The sequence below is a fragment of the Carassius carassius genome, chromosome 44 (assembly GCF_963082965.1).
Source record: "Carassius carassius chromosome 44, fCarCar2.1, whole genome shotgun sequence".
Lineage (NCBI taxonomy): Eukaryota > Metazoa > Chordata > Actinopteri > Cypriniformes > Cyprinidae > Carassius > Carassius carassius.
Genome location: NC_081798.1, coordinates 14,713,777 through 14,730,595, shown reverse-complemented (window position 1 = coordinate 14,730,595; position 16,819 = coordinate 14,713,777). Strand labels below are relative to the sequence as shown.

The following is a 16,819-nucleotide window of genomic DNA, read 5'->3' as shown; positions in this document are numbered from 1 at the left end:
TTTATTTTATATTTTATTTGAAATCTTCAAATACCTAGAGCTATAACACATGAGACTTTGATATAGGCCTAAGGATATAATATAAATATGTATGTATGTATGTCTATGTATAATTGAAAAATAAAAAAGAAGAATAAATATAAAAAACACATATTATAATTTCATTTAAATGACCTATTTCCTATTTTCTATTTAAGTATTTTATTTTCCCAAAATATTTTTTTTAACATTACTCATATCGTTTTTATCCAAAACATACTATTGTAATTCCAGATTATATTTTTTAGTTTCACCAAAAATGCATAAAATAAATAATTATTATATATAGTTTATACATAGTATATTATATATGCAATAGGCTACTAGACAAATGTGTGTGTGTGTGTCTGTGTGTGTGTGTGTGTGTGTGTGTGTGTGTGCCTATATATATATATATATATATATATATATATATATATATATATATATATATATATATATATATATATATATATATATATATATATAAAAGATTAAATCATTTTTGGGCGTGTTCAAAAATCCCATTCATTTTCTTTAAACCTGCCAACAAAGACGCGAGCGCAGTCATTGATAACACTGTGACACATTCCTGGTTAACATAAAGCATTGCATAACACTGCGCAACAATATCAACACAAACTTTCCCCCGATTCCTTCTAATGATGGGTGGGTGTGTCCACCATGCCACTGCCTCGCAGCGATTGGCTGCGCCACCTGTCAATCAGTGGGCGTGTGCGCTCGTGTTTTCACATACTTCTTCCTTACCTCAAGACTCGAGCGTCAAAATAAAGCACTAACACACAAAACGAGGACGATGAGGGGCGCCGACCGGTCCAAAAACACACCGAATCTGGATAAGAGGGGTAAGGAGCACGAGGTTATGGCTGTTCTCTGGCGGTAGCAGCTGGTATTTTGTGCGCGAGGAGGAAGAAGTAAACAAAACTGTCACGTAGGCGCGTGTGCGTTGGACTCAAGAGTCCACGAGCCGTTTATTTGAGCCGTTCATTATACATATGGCCTGTTAATAATACACTCGCATATATGCTTATACATTGCTGTAAACCATGCATGTGTTCTAACGCTGAGTTCTGTGTAATGCACCGAATGAATTAAATCAGCACAGTGTTTGGGGTGATGTACTGCATGCACTGAAATGCAAACGCACTGGGGTTTTATGTGGTCGATTTTAATTGGGTTGTGAATCGTTTTATCTCATTTCTCAGTATTGTTTGTGTTGTGCATGTAATTCATGCAGTACAGGGGTGTTTGAGGAGTTGAGGTCAAATCATGGCCATGTTTGTTGGATCACTGATATGGAGGTAAACTGCAGCTTGTCAGGTTGTAAAAATAGAATATATGACCTAGAGAGAGAAGACAAGAATCGGAGGGATTGCGTTGTTTCTTCTTCTTCTCCAGGTTTGTTTAAATGACGGGAAAATAAGGAGGTTGGTGAGTAGTAATTGCTAACAATCTGGGCTGGTAATTAGATGGTTGTAGTTTTGTACCCCATAAATGAACATTGTGATGAGAATGACAGTTTTATAGTAGTACTAAAACCAGTATAATTTAATATCAGTGATTTTATGACACTTTATCAAATGTTGTATACCAATATGAGACAAGATGAGCAGGATTTGCCAGATATGATTATGATTTGTTTGTAGAATGATATCAGCATATTCCACACCCACTTTCCACTTAGCCACACCAGACCTAGTTTTCTTTGGAAATCTGAATGCTGAGTAATGAGTTCAAAATTACTAACTGTGATTTGTTGATTTGATAAAAATCTAGAATTGGAAGTGAATGTATGATGATTGAGGTTCTGTGGTTTACTAGTTCCTCATGTACAACATCTCAATCTCAGTTGCAAGATTTACTTTTAATTTTTTTTCATTAAATAAGGACATTAATCAGAAATGTTTAGGATTTCAGGAGAACAAATGTTGCATCGATGTGTTTTAAGTAGAATACATTTTGCAAATGTGTAATTGCCCTTAATTTAAGATGTAGATGTTTAGATTTGCTGTAAAAAGCAATCTAACATTGTGTAGCCTCATAACCTTGGATGATATTTGAACCCTATATTAGTGCAGGCTGCACACCTATATTAATATACGCTGTTTCTCACATATCACTGTTATCATCAAGCTCAAGTCAAATCCCCTACCCACAATCCACAGGGTCTCTAGCCAGGAAAATATTTCTTTCTTGCCATCTAGTGGTTGATGTGTGATATGTGCATCATGTCTTTGGCTTCGCTTTCACTTCGAAAATGTAAGAAAGAAAAGATTCTGCCATTTTTTTTATCCTTATCATGTGTTTTATTATAATTGGCTGCAATAACATTGTTTTCTTTAAGTGTAATGTTGTAATGTTTAAGTTTAGGCGGGGTCTATGATCTGTTACACTGCTCATTTTAAAGGTGAACTTTGACCTAATTGGCATTCTTTTGTATTTTGTTACGGTTTTATTACAAGTGTTCTCTGTAAATTCAAATGTTATTGTTAAAACAGGTTTTACAAGATAGAGAGCAGTGACTCACAGTACCACATCTGGTAAAATCAGACTGTCCAAGTTACAACTTGCCGGCAAACTGCAAATGGCATTGAAGATGTCCATGATTGGTGTGGCCAGTATCGATTTGTTTGAACAGTTTAATTTTACACTTAATTTAATTAAGAATCCAAGTCTCAAACACGTGTTTAAAATGTATATTCGATTCAAAATGAATACTAAAGCGTTCAAATAATACAAAAATAATGATATATAAGTGTCCAGTACTACAATGTTTTAGAAACAATAGAGTTATTTTAACCCCACAAAACCTGCTGTATCATATGTGATGCATCAATTTCTAGTGCAAAACCTTGCTGGAAAAACCTGTTGTTGTAATAATAATAATAATAATAATTCTGTACATTTATATAGCCTAGTGTTTTTTGAAAGCACTCAAAGTGCTTTACATTGTCAGGGGGTACCTCCTCATCCACCACCAGTGGCCTTTTATTACATTTATATTATACTGTAATTATACTTCTACCTTCAGGTTTTGGTACACATGTAAAATATTTAATAGTTTGTATAAAGTAAGCCAAATAATCCTACAACCTCAGGCCGTTTTTTTAATTGTTTAATAATTTAATAATAACAAAAAACCCTTACAAAAAAAAAAAAAAAAGAAAATACTTTGGAGATGCAGCAACCTTGAACTATTATTAGTTCATCTAAAGTAACAAGACAAAAAAAAAACTTTTCACCAGTTATGTTTGAAATAGTATATATTACAATTTAGACTGTTGTATAGACCAAGCCGCTCAAAAACTTATTTTTGTATCATTATGTATGTCTAAATCACCCTATATTCGTCTGTGTTAATCAGTCACTATTTAAAAATACACCAGGTATTACGGTAAAGTGTAGGTGGTGCGCATCTTCCGCTGCTGTTACGGTAGTGTTGTTGTGCATCAGTTCAGCGCTGTCTTCAGTGCGCACTGATTGTTATGGACGCCTGTGTGGAGAGACGAAAGATATAATGAATGTAACAAAGGACAGTCTAACCCGAGAGCTCACACAGAACCCTTTAAAGAAAATATGGGTGCCATCCTCCACTAACGGCCTTCCAGACATACACATCAGTCAAAGGAAGGGTGAGTATTGATGAAAGGATGAGAACCGGACACTGAAGCCGGAGTCAGATGCGGGTTAAAGAGGCTTTCTGATGCAATGCTTATATGCTGATACAATTTAACGATGGTTTGAGCTGGACTTAAATAATTCTAGAAGCGGTTTGTTAATTGCATTTTTTTTTAATCAAATGTGTCAAATAGACTAAATTTAATGAATTAATATGAATGATTACGAGTTATATTTATATTTGTAGCCTATGGTTCAGTAATAACAATTTAAATTGTTTAAATATTAAAATAAACTATAAAAATAGTATAATAATATTTATTTATTATTTATTAATAATAAAAATATATACTTTAATTATATACAATATTTACACTGCCATTATTTATTTTTGATAAAAAATATAAGTATTTTTGTGTACAGATCAGAAACACCATATCATTTTCACTCTTTTTAAATTGCAGGATTATGTGGAAGTTAATATGATAATATGCGGTTTGATGAGGAGATACCGAAATGACTTATGCTCTACAATGACAACTCACAGACTTTATTAAAGCAATAAAAAGGGTCACCTTATTAACTGCACATAGATTAAAACATTTCCGTTCTTTGCACCATATGGTGTGATAATCGACAGTTCACCTGCAGTATATAGAAAGAATATTATTGTTAAACATCTCTGTTTTTTGTCTTTCAGTATGCATGACCAACTGCCCCACACTTATAGTAACTGTTGGCCTTCCAGCCAGAGGAAAGACATACATCTCTAAGAAACTGACACGCTACCTCAACTGGATTGATGTTCCAACAAAAGGTAAAATGCATATTTGTGACTTGAAATGCTGGCCATGATTTTGTTGTTACAGATGTTTTGCTCATCCTGAAATTGGCCTGTCTTGGTGTTTTAACTTCGCAGAGTTTAACGTTGGGCAGTACAGACGTGAATGTGTGAAGATCTATAAATCCTTTGAGTTCTTTCGGCCAGACAATGAAGAGGGGCTTAAAATCAGGAAGTAAGACATTGATTTTTATAAGCGGCAACCATTCAAAATGTGAAATGAAACTGCTAGTTAAAAAAAAAAAAATCTAAAAATGCTTAGAAGCTCATGTGATTTCTTGTGTTTTCTAGGCAGTGTGCGTTGGCAGCTCTCAATGATGTACGGCAGTTCCTCACAGAGGAAGGCGGCCAGGTGGCGGTAAGAAAAACAACACGCGTATAGAATATAGAATCTTATATTCAGTTGCAGTGTAACAGTTCCTTTTTGTATGCATGTAACCATTCTCCTTTACAATCTGTAGGTTTTTGATGCCACAAACACAACAAGAGAAAGGAGGGAGACAATCCTCGGATTTGCCGAGCGGAATGGTTTCAAGGTGCTGGATATGGGATCATTCATCTAAGTTGTGTTCCTCATCTGTTCGCTCTTTTAAAACACTCTTTTCACACCCCTCAGGTTTTCTTTGTGGAATCTGTGTGTGAAGACCCGGATGTTATTGCAGAGAACATTGTGGTAAGTCTCAGAACTGCAGAACATCTTCAATACCTTTATCTTACGTCATTTTTTCGTGTAAATTTGTGGTCTTGGTGTTCAGCAAGTGAAGTCGGGCAGTCCAGACTACACACACTGTAACACAGAAGAGGCCGTCGCAGACTTTATGAAGAGGATCAAATGTTATGAGAACTCTTATCAGCCACTGGATGAGGAACTGGACAGGTAAATGCCATGTCGGTGCTGCTGAATCCAAATCTAGCAATCTATGAATTTCACACTGTTTTTTGGTGTGTACAGGGACCTTTCGTTTATTAAGATCATTGATGTGGGGCGGCGGTACCTGGTGAACCAGGTCCAGGACCACATACAGAGCCGAATAGTGTACTACCTCATGAATATCCACATCACGCCCCGCTCCATCTACTTGTGCCGGCATGGAGAGAGTGATCTGAACATCAAAGGTCGTATCGGTGGCGACTCAGGGCTCTCGGCCAAGGGAAAGGAGGTCTGTTTGCATTGACTGATCCGTTTTAGTGAAACTAACAAACACAAAAATGGCTTCACAGTTTTCATATAAAATCAGGACAGAAAATATTATTGTATCATAATAAGATTCTAATGTTATTGTATACAACGGTTTAAAAGTTCGGAGTCAGCGAGAATTTTTATTTAATTTTTTTTACTTCTGAAAAGGTTCCCACTGTCCTTCTGACTGTTTTGGCTGCTGCGCCATTTCTTTCGTTTCTTTATTTATTATTACTTTATGTGTTTTCCTGCCTGTTGGATAGGTTGCATTTATATTTCTGTGTTCAGCATTCAATTGTGGCCAGTGGATTTGAAAAATAAACGTCATAGTTTGATCAAAATTAAATCGATAGCCTAATAAATCATGGATTTAACAACATCATTTACCTCCTCTCCAGTGAAGGCTTCTGGACACAAAAAGAAAAGCCCCGCATGAACACACAGCCTAATGAAGTGATTGGCTTTTCATGATGGATCTTATATCCTAGATGAATTTCTATGTGCGAGGTTGCAATTGTTTGTTCCTTTTTTATTAGCGTTTCTTAAAGATGTGCAAGTTCACATTCAGGATAGTATAGAAAAAGGGAGCTCTTATCAGGTCCATTTGGAAAAAGCACTTTATTTTAATTACCTGAGACCTGATGCTGCTAATACTGAACCTGAGGCACTCGTAGAAGTTTCAGACCTCAGGTTATCAGATTCAAGTGGACCCGTGAAGACCTCTACACTGAAGACTGTAGTAAGGATGCTTTGCCATCACAGGAATAAATTATATTCCAATAGAAAACAGATATTTTAATGTGTGATAATATTTCACAATATTAAACCTTTTAATGGTAGTGTAGCAAAATGAACATAAGGATAAGCATTAGATATTATAGTCCTTTATTATTCAAATGCCCTTGGTCCAGAAATGAATGGTGAATTCTAAATGAATTATTAAAAAATTATTTATTTTAGTTTAGAGTTTTCCCGTTATCGGCCATAACATGCAAATGGTTATTAAATGGTTATCAGTACCACCTTAAATTTAAAGTTGTATTGTTAAAAATTAGTTTTGGACAGAATGAACTGATGCAGAGACAAGTTCCCTGAAAAGTCCTGCTTCAGGTCAGATCTGGTTTCTTAAACCTTTTCAAAGAATCTATGTTTCTTTTGTGTTAGTTAATCATTTAAACCTCTGTTTTTTTTTCACGGTCCGTCTCAGTTTTCCAAGTCTTTGGGCCAGTTTATCCAGTCGCAGAACATCCATGATTTGAAGGTGTGGACGAGTCAGATGAAGAGGACCATACAGACGGCAGAAGCTGTGGGTGTGCCGTACGAACAGTGGAAAGCTCTCAATGAGATTAATGCCGTAAGTCTCTTATTTCTGAACCTTAAACAAGCTTCGTCTTTATTTTAGGGATATTGTGTAACTTGACTCTTCAATCTGTGTGTGTTTAGGGTGTTTGTGAGGAGCTCATGTATGAGGAGATCCAGGAGAGATATCCACTGGAGTTTGCATTACGAGACCAGGACAAATATCGCTATCGCTATCCCAAAGGAGAGGTCCGTTTGCATCAGATCAGTTTTCTTTCAGTCGGTTGATTTTCATTTGAATTGATATCACAAGGGTTAATAGCCTTACACATGATAGCGAGATGTTTTTCAGTATATTTTATCATTGAGTGCTCTTTTATGTCCCAAACCTTTTATTACACTTTAGTTAGTGCTGGACGGTAAACCGGTTCATACCGAAAACCGGTGTATATTTTTGTTACAATGTTAATTTTGAATATACCGCCATACCGGTGTATTTAATTACTCAGCGTTCGGAACGAACGTTATGCTGCGCCACGCCCGCGCGACACTGTTTCAGACGGACCCTTTACAATGTTGCACTTCTAATCATCAGCGACTGCGAGGCGTGGTGAGAGGCAGTGTTGCCAGATGTACGATAATTATCGTATTTGTACGATAATTTTGACCTCTGTACGATGTACGATCAATAATGAAAAAAATCCCATAATGTACGATAATTTCAGAGTTTTCAGTCGTTCGTCCAAACACACACACACCGCTTCTCTCTCTGACCCCGAATTATTTCGCAGGCTCGCCTGCCTGCACGCAAGCACGTATACACACACACACAAACACACACGCATGCACACACACACGCACCACACGGTGTCGCCCGCACGTCAACACTACACAGTTTTGCCGAAGAAGACAGTTCAGTTTAGAATCATCAGTCTATGGTTTAGATCAGTTTAACAAAACGAAGCAGTAAAGTGCAAAAAAAAATGAGTTCAGAAAGGGAAGGTGAGGACAGTGGAGGGGCGAAGAGGAAGGCAGAGTCTGAAGGGCAGCGGAAAAGTAAGCATAGGCCACAAACATATAGGACAGAGTGGGAAAAAGACCCCACTTTTGCAGGATGGCTAAAACCTGTCCCAGGAAACGATGCTAAAGCAGTCTGTCGTTGTTGCAACGTCCAAATGGTGGCAGAGATCACGGTTTTAAAAAATCATGGAAAGTCCAAGAAACATACAGATAAAAAGAAAAATCTAGCCCCATCACAAAGGTCCATAGCACAATGCCTACAGAAACCGTCTGAAAAACAAAAGTTAGATGAATCTGTGAAGAATGCTGAAATCAAGTTAACAGGGTTCATGGCAGAGCACAACGTACCTCTGAGAATCTCAGACCATTTGGTCTTGGTCTTAAAAGATATTTTCCACGATTCACAAATAGCCCAAAATATGACCCTCGGGCGCACAAAGACGGCTGCTATAACCAAGCATGTCATTGGGGATTGTTATTCTGAAAGTCTAACAGAAATTCTTAAAAGAAAGAAATTCAGTGTTTTGATTGACGAATCAACTGACATAGGCAATGTAAAAACGCTGTGTGTGGTTGTTCGTTTTTTTGACGAGGGACCAAAGAAGATTCAGACCAGATTTTGGAAACTGGTACAACTCTTCTCGAACACAGACGACCACAGACATGCTAGAGAGGGAGCCACTGCGGAACGACTTTACACCGAGATGATGAAGTCATTCACTGATGCAGGTTTACCACTCGAAAATATTGTGGGGTTCGGGTCAGATGGCTGCAACACAATGATGGGGAAACACAACTCTGTCTCCAGCCGCCTTAGGAGTGATCTTCCAGGCATCACAGTGCAGCGCTGCGTGTGCCATTCACTGCACCTTTGCGCAAGCGAGGCATGCAGACAACTCCCTCGCAGGTGTGAGGATTTAGCCAGAGACATTTATGGGTACTTCAGAAACAGCTCAAAACGTATCGCGCAACTCCGCGAATTTCAAGATTTTTGCCATGTTGAGCCCCACAAAATGCTCAAGCCATCACAGACTAGATGGCTGTCACTGAACGACGTTGTAAAACGCGTGTCTGCGCAATGGGATGCTCTCCGTCTTTTTTTCACAGATCAGTGGCTTGAGGCCAGACTTACTGCAGCGGAGACTATTTTTCACTCACTCAATGACCAGTCTCTACGCCTCTTCTATTATTTCCTTGAATGGGTCCTACCGAAATTCACAGATCTTAATCAGTATTTTCAGAGCGAAAAGGTGGTGATCACTTCATTGAGAAGCAAGGTCTGCGAGACTTACAAAGATCTGCTTCTGACGTTCATGGATAGGGACCATGTCATGCGCACTTCACTGAAAGACATTGACATCAATAATGGCCCAAAAGTCACACTGAGCTCAATGTACTTGGGCATAAAGGTGATGCAGCATGTGCAGCAGGCAAAAATTTCGCCAGCAAATCTGACAGATTTTTATGTGCGCTGTCAGAACTTTCTACAGGTTGCCTGCGGGGAAATCAAAAAACGATTTGATTTTGATGATGCTCTCTTGACCCGCCTTGTATGCCTTTCTCCTGCCACTGCAACAGATGCGAACGCACGAGTTGAACATCCGTCTCTGCTCCCCCTCATGGAACAAGTGCCACGGGTGATTGACAGGTCAGACACAGACAGTCTCCAAGTCATTGATGATCAGTGGAGGCGATTGCCTCTCATGGCCTTGAGTGAAGACACGAAAGAAATGGATGTCGATGAATTTTGGCATCATATTTCTACGTTGGAGGATTTACAGGGGAAAGCTGTGTTCAGTGAACTGGGAAAGTTTGCTCTGGATGTGCTTGTGTTTCCCCACTCAAATGCGTCATGCGAACGAGTGTTTTCAAAAGTAAATCTAATCAAAACAAAACCACGAAACCGACTCATTACAGACACTCTGAATGGACTCCTGCACACATCGGAGTGTGTGAAGAATGCTGGTGGGTGTCACGCCTTCAAACCGACGAACACTATGCTGCGCTCCATGACGGCATCCAATCTGTACTGTAAAAGGATTCCCCAACCAACAACATCTGCCAACACAGCACAAGTGGATGTGGCATCCGAAGATGACAGCGACTTAGAGATAGAATTCGAATCTTTCTAATGTTGATTGTAAACGTTTTTTTCTCTCTGTATCATAGTTTAATTTTTTTTTTTTTTTTTAAGTTGATCATAGTTTAATTATGGTCTAGTTCAAAATGTCTTTCGGCATATCTTTTGCACTTTGGCAAAAAAAAAAAAAAAAAAAAAAAAAAGTAGCCAGACTTCCTCCAGTTAGTGTGAGCGTATTACACAGCTTGTTTAAATTGGCTGTAAAATTATTTGGAAAATAAAATTGTTGGAAAATAGCTATATTGTATGTGTTTGGTTCGTGTACGATAATTTTGAGGTTTTGGTACGATACTTCGACATTTCTAATCTGGCAACACTGGTGAGAGGGTACACCATAGACAGGGGTACACACAGCAGTGCTCTGGTGTTACGTTATAACGCCTGTTTCACACAGTCGTATTAACGGATTCCAGCTGCACGAGGGGTCAAGGAGCGGTGCTCTGCAGCAGTGCAGCGATTGTTAACGTACTGAATGTATTTTTGCTGTGCTGCAGGTGCTGAATTAAAGTGAAAGCGCATTGTTCGCGGGAAACTTGAACATGGATTGACATGGAAACGCAGTCACATGGGTTTTTGGCTAGGTTTAAAACAAGAAGAAGAGCACTTAGATGAACAAGGAAAACAATATATATGTTCACTTTTATGGAAGCAGAAAAACAAAGTTCATTAAGACCCGTGGGACTGTTTGTGATAAAGATTTAAATGCAAAATGCACGAGACTGTTTCTGTCTGTGTTGTTTTAATTTTAAATATTTTAACAAGAAAAGTAGGCTAATTATTGTGTTTAAATGTTTTGCCGCTTGCTTGAGCAGCTTATTATACAAACCTAGAAGTAAAATGCATGAATAATGCGTTGTTTATATTTATTGTGTTTAATGTCTATATGAAAGATTGTTCTGTGATAAAAGACTTATATATATATATATATATATATATATATATATATATATATATATATATATATATATATATATATATATATATATATATATATATATATTTATTTAATTTTTTTTACATGATATGAAATCAAAACAATGAACAAATCGGGATCAGTAGCGGACTGCAAACACGTCCTGTGTGAAAGCACAATGAGTCCGTGCTGCGGACTGCATATGCACTGCAGGCAGATTATGAATATATCATATCCATTTTATGCAAGTGCTGTCGGTCTAAAATTGTCGCCAAAGGCAGCAACACGAGCAATTTGCTCCAGCACCTTGGCCGCAAGCACGTCTTGGAATATCAACCATCAGAAAATGCATTGGACACCTGATTATGCATGAAAAAAAAAACGTCATAAACCGGTATTAAAAAAAAAAAAAAACGGTATATACATTTTTGGTCAAACCACCCAGCACTAACTTTAGCACATTAAACAACCATCACATAAATGTTTGCTGGTTGCTAGGCTCTCTGTTAGCTATTATCCTCAGGATTACTCACCAGCTAAATTCTCAGAAATGGAGTAAACGAGTGTGCATTGATATTGTTCCAAAAAGGCCTAATTGATTTTATTTCACTTGTTTTTGCGAGCTGTTATTACTCTGACCGAGCACATCGCACACCATTACCCTCAGCCCGCACATACTCACTTCTATTTGCTCCTCTCATCTGTCAGGTCGTGAGTGTGTCCGTTCTTCAGAGCAATCAGTTCTCATTTAGATCAGTATCTCAAACCTGTTTACTCAGAGAGCATTAAAGGACCACAATGTTCTCACTATATTAGATAAAGACTGAGTGCAAGGTCCTTGCGTCGTGTTTAAGTTTGCATGCATCTTTTTCAGTACTGTACGTAAAGGTGCGTGTGTTAGGACTGTGCATCATTCTTATATCAGTTTTGATTCAGTATCATTTCGGTTTGGAGCATTGCAGCTGCTTGTCAATTTTAGTTATTAGAAAGGTGGTTGCTCTTTATTTTACAGTACCTGTACATTCAGTGTACTTACCTAAGAAAGTACTGGGTAAGATAAAGTAACTATATTGGTTAAGTTTAGGTTTAGGTGTAAGATAAGGGTTAGTAATTAATTATTAACCAGTTGTTGTAATTACTGTAAGTACATAGTATACACGTGGAACGGGAGTATAAAATTAAGTTCTACCAGGAAGGATTCTGTGAGCATATGATTTATACTATTGGGAAAATATCAACTGTGCATGATCAAAACAGGGATGTTTAATATTAGGTCTCAAACTAAAAACAATATAAATAGCTTATTTTTTTATAATTAATTATAATTAATTATAAAGTATAAAAATTATTATTTAATTTTTTATAAAAAAAATCATCTAATGTCCGTTGAAAAAATGCATAGATTAATAGAAAGATTTTTAAAAATCTTTTACCAGATTGTATAAAAATTTTAGGTAACTATATATACTCTCTCTTACTCTCTCTCTCTCTCTCTCTCTCTCTCTCTCTCTATATATATATATATATTTAAAGATTTTATAACTTTATGTGCTTTTGTAATTTTATTAGTAAAAATTTTCTATTTGTCTTAATTTTAGTAAATGTAGTACTTCATCTTCATTTTGCATTTAGTTTGTTTCAGTTAGTTGCCGAAGCAAATATTTGTTTTTTTTTTTCATTTATTTTCTTCTATTTGTATTCTCTGTGTTTCTATTTTATAATTATATATTATGTGTAGTAATTGTATACTTTCAATATTTTAATCACCTCCTAGCTTTTCTGCATTTCACTTCAAGGGTTATATATGACAAATGAACTTTTAAAAGTACAAATGGTCAGTGTAGTATCACATATAGTGTATAGCAAATGGAGCAGTGTTGTAATCTAGTCTTCTCCTCACAGTCTTATGAAGACTTGGTCCAGCGGCTGGAACCGGTGATCATGGAGTTAGAGCGGCAGGAGAACGTTCTGGTCATCTGTCATCAAGCCGTCATGAGATGCCTGCTGGCCTACTTTCTGGACAAGACTGCAGGTAATAACCACCACGACACCACCCACGAAGAGCTTGCATCTTTTTAAAACACGATTCACTTGCACTGATGATTAATGCATTCAAAATCTAATCTAAAATCTACTTGTTTGGTGTGTTTTTTTTATTTTCTGCAGAAGAACTGCCTTACCTGAAATGCCCTCTACACACAGTATTGAAGTTAACACCAATGGCCTATGGTAAAACACCCTTCCCTAACTAACCTGGACATTATTCTTCAAATAACACTATTCCGGTCTTGATAGTGAATCATTCTGGGTCTTCAGGTTGTAATGTGGAGTCAGTCTGTTTGAACGTGGATGCTGTGAACACACACAGAGACAGACCATTGGTAAGACTCACAAACACACAGACTCTGAGCGTGTCAGTCAGTTCGGTAGTTAAAAAGCCTCTCCAGCTGTTTTGGCTTAAGGGAAAGTGTGCAATCAGTCTGTAGTTATGCTTGAGAGCTTTTCTGTATAGTAAAGTGATTAAGCTTTGAGGTCTCCTGAGCCTAAGCTGTTACATGAAAGATGTAGTGTTGGGCTCACCGATGATTTTAGTTACTAGCATTATTAGGATGTACTGTATCACATCAGTTTACAATTCACCTTATTTGGGGGCTCACATCTTTTCTCTGTACTGATGCTTTTTCATTTTTCTTCCCCGTCTTTAAAACTGATTATATATAATTGGGGAACACTTTATTTTAAGGTGTCCTTGTTACCCATTACATGTACTTACTATTATAATAACAATAAATTATGCATGATTACATGCACGTAACCCTAATCCTAACCATATAGTAAGGAGTGTACATGTAATTAATGAATAATACTCAGTACATAAATGTATAATTACACCGTAACAGTGACACATTAAAATAAAGTGTAAGCACTCATTGTTTCAGTCTTGTTGTCATCTTGATACGTGTGTGAACCGATGCAGGTTTTTCATGGTTCTGTTACATCGTCGTCACCTACTTCCCTTATCATCTATCAATGTGTGACGTCATTCCCTGTGTTTGCTTCAAACAGAACGTAGATGTGTCACGGCAGCCAGAAGAGGCTTTGTTAACAGTGCCAGATCATCACTGACAGTTCCCCGTTCCGCTCTCTCTCACACACCATTATCCCATTCACCTTTCTTAGGAATGTAGACATGCTTACTTTCCTAAAAGCATTTACTGTATTCCCGAAAATCAGGGGACATTTTTTTACAGTAAATGCATTTTGAATTACAACTCCGAAGTGAAGAACTCTGATTATGTATGGAATATACCTTTTTTTTTTTTTTTTTTTTCTGACGACGTGTCAGTACTAAATTGCACTTTATCATAAATGCGCACTGATGTTTTTCAGTCCCTGCTGCACATGAATGTAACCGCTGCTGTCACTCCAGTAGCATGTGATATTTATTTATAGTGCACATATTAACGCATATGCAAATTTGATAGGTTTTTGCTGGTTAATTTGACATTATTTCTTAAAAGTAATGATCCATCACTTAATAGAATGTGTAGCATGTTTATAACAATGGTCAAATTTTGATGAAGCAGAGCCTTATCTTGGAAATAAATTTTAGGTAATTTTAGAATTTTTACACAACAATAGTAAACTTTTCAGGTTTTTAAACACTAAGGAATGTTATGATGTATAACTCTTCTTCTGGTAACTGAGAAGGAGAAATCTCTACTGTAATGCCTATTTGCATTGCTAATAAAATGTATTTGAATAGTGAAATCCTGTCTCTCTTTACATTCACCCACAATGCTGTGTCACTGAAGAGCAAAGACAGAACAGCTTGTAAAACTTAACTGCACCACACTGCAAAATTTGCAAACCATAAATGAGGTAACATGAACATGACAAAAACACCAAGAAGATATTACAGAGAGAGTAATAGGGCAGTGATGTGATTTATGTCAATGGACTTTGACCTGAAGTCAAAGGTCAGTATTAAGATTGAGATATAGAGTTAATCATATCACCTCACCTTTGGTCACATGACCTTTGACCTCCATGCTGATTTATTGGTTTACACACGTGTGTTTGTGTGTGTGTGTGTGTGTGTGTGTGTGTGTGCACTGTTTAAAACAAGTTTGTCAGTACCAGTTTAAAAAAAAACAGAAATATAATAGTTTTCTGTTGATTTTCTGTTCTCTTCCTAGAATGTTAATGTGCACCGCACTGCTGAGGACGCCCTACAGACCGTCCCGCCTCACCTCTGACCTACAATCTCTCTTCACTACACCGAGCTCGGGTTTACCATTACAAAAGGTCAACCCTGCCTTCAGATGGACCCCCGGTCAAGTTCTGGTCTGTCATATTAACCGTTTAATTCGTTGCTGTGAGATTTCTACTGGTGGTATATAGTATATGGTTTTCTCACTCCATGTTTTAAAAGAACCATAATCAGTTTACATGGCCTGAGAGACGTAGCCTGGGAGATTTTGTTTTTGCACTTACAGGGTTTGGGGAAATATGCGTTTGGATGGATGTTACTATGGCTCTTATATGTATTTGATATATACATATATTAATGTCATTTCTACATATGGTATCTGCAGGTATGTTATTTTGCTGCTCCTCCAATAGTGCTCTCTTTTTGTCAATTCTAGAAGGTTTTCTCTCAGTTTTTTGAGGGATGGATGACAAAATTTGTGTTTGTGTGCATGTGTACATACAGATCAGAGAAAACTCTCATTGTGTCAAAAACTGTATTTAGGTTTTTATGTAGGTTATTTAAGAGTTTAGATATAAATATCAACCTGACATTTAAATTCAAACACTGATTATTGATTCAAGTGCTAGTTATTTGAAATCAACACTGACAGATATTCAGACAGGTCTTTTTTATATCATGTACATTTTAACTGTATTTAAGAATATTCTGACTTTCCAACAGTGATTTTAACTGCATGTTTCTGAGAAAATGAAGTGCTTTGTGAGAGAAACATAAGCTGTTTGTTACATTAACAAATTTGGGAACAAGATAAAAGTCTCCGTATTTGTATTACCATTCATTAATTTCCATATCTATGTCAAGGTTAGAATGGATTATGAGACCCTTCATAAGTTTATACGGGTCTGTCCAGTGTTGTCTGTAATGTCCAGTAAACCATGACTGAATTGTTGCCTCAAACCATGTCCAAAGAGTGCTGTGATATATACTGTGCAATTGAAACAGATCTTGACTATTTAAATGAGATTTTCTGGAGTATGAATAGTAGTATTGTTATGACCATTTTGGTGTCAGTATCACACTAAATAAAGAAATAAATGTTTTGATGTAGTAGTGCATCGCTAGTAAATAGGCACAGATTTTAATTTGTTGAATGGACTCTCTGTGTAACCAAATTATTTTCATACACCATGTTGACATGACAAAGAGACAAATATTATGAAATTGTATCTCCTCCTTGAATAAACCTTTTGTGGTGATTTTGGCTATATATTGTAATGTTTTTTGTGGTGCTGCTACAGAAACAGCACAGTGATTTTAATGAAGGTTTTGAATTATTCTGATTATTATTATTATTTTTTTGCTATATATATTCCATCTCAAATGATGTTTTTGATCTAATCCAGTTCACAATTAATAAAAAAACGCGCCTTCTTTGGTATTAACCTATTAACACGACACTGAGCCACTTGCAATTGTTTATAAGGAAAACCTGGAATGGATCTGAAAAGAAGTAATGGACCTCTTTGACCGGAGAAGGAGGAATCTCTGTCGCT

At 36.8% G+C, this 16,819-nt stretch overlaps 1 protein-coding gene and 1 long non-coding RNA gene across 5 annotated transcripts; both read left to right on the top strand.

The window, feature by feature from the left end:
* Nucleotides 1–725: 725 nt before the first annotated feature.
* Nucleotides 726–16,373, top strand: LOC132126812 (6-phosphofructo-2-kinase/fructose-2,6-bisphosphatase 4-like). 4 transcript variants are annotated; one of them, XM_059538329.1, is made up of 14 exons: nucleotides 726–884; nucleotides 4,358–4,474; nucleotides 4,577–4,673; nucleotides 4,790–4,856; nucleotides 4,960–5,034; nucleotides 5,115–5,171; nucleotides 5,254–5,375; nucleotides 5,451–5,658; nucleotides 6,886–7,032; nucleotides 7,122–7,226; nucleotides 12,953–13,082; nucleotides 13,217–13,279; nucleotides 13,367–13,431; nucleotides 15,250–16,373. In XM_059538329.1, exons 1-14 carry the CDS (start codon nucleotides 836–838, stop codon nucleotides 15,307–15,309), a joined length of 1,362 nt encoding a protein of 453 aa, XP_059394312.1. In that variant the 5' UTR covers nucleotides 726–835; the 3' UTR covers nucleotides 15,310–16,373. The 4 variants fall into 4 exon arrangements, with proteins under 4 accessions (XP_059394312.1, XP_059394313.1, XP_059394309.1 ...); XM_059538330.1 differs by lacking the exon at nucleotides 15,250–16,373 and adding an exon at nucleotides 14,117–14,953; XM_059538326.1 differs by lacking the exon at nucleotides 726–884 and adding an exon at nucleotides 3,517–3,671.
* LOC132126813 (uncharacterized) lies at nucleotides 893–1,795 on the top strand. The gene is made up of 2 exons (XR_009427458.1): nucleotides 893–1,340; nucleotides 1,438–1,795. It is a non-coding gene; the product is annotated as an uncharacterized LOC132126813 (long non-coding RNA).
* Nucleotides 16,374–16,819: the final 446 nt, after the last annotated feature.

Bases quoted from the DNA above. Each gene is read 5' to 3' on its own strand.
- LOC132126812 (XM_059538326.1), top strand. From the start codon at position 3,557: ATGAATGTAACAAAGGACAGTCTAACCCGAGAGCTCACACAGAACCCT. The intron at 5,659-6,885 runs GTCTGTTTGCAT...GGTCCGTCTCAG, and splicing joins TCTCGGCCAAGGGAAAGGAG to TTTTCCAAGTCTTTGGGCCA. The intron at 13,432-15,249 runs GTAAGACTCACA...TTCTCTTCCTAG, and splicing joins CACACAGAGACAGACCATTG to AATGTTAATGTGCACCGCAC.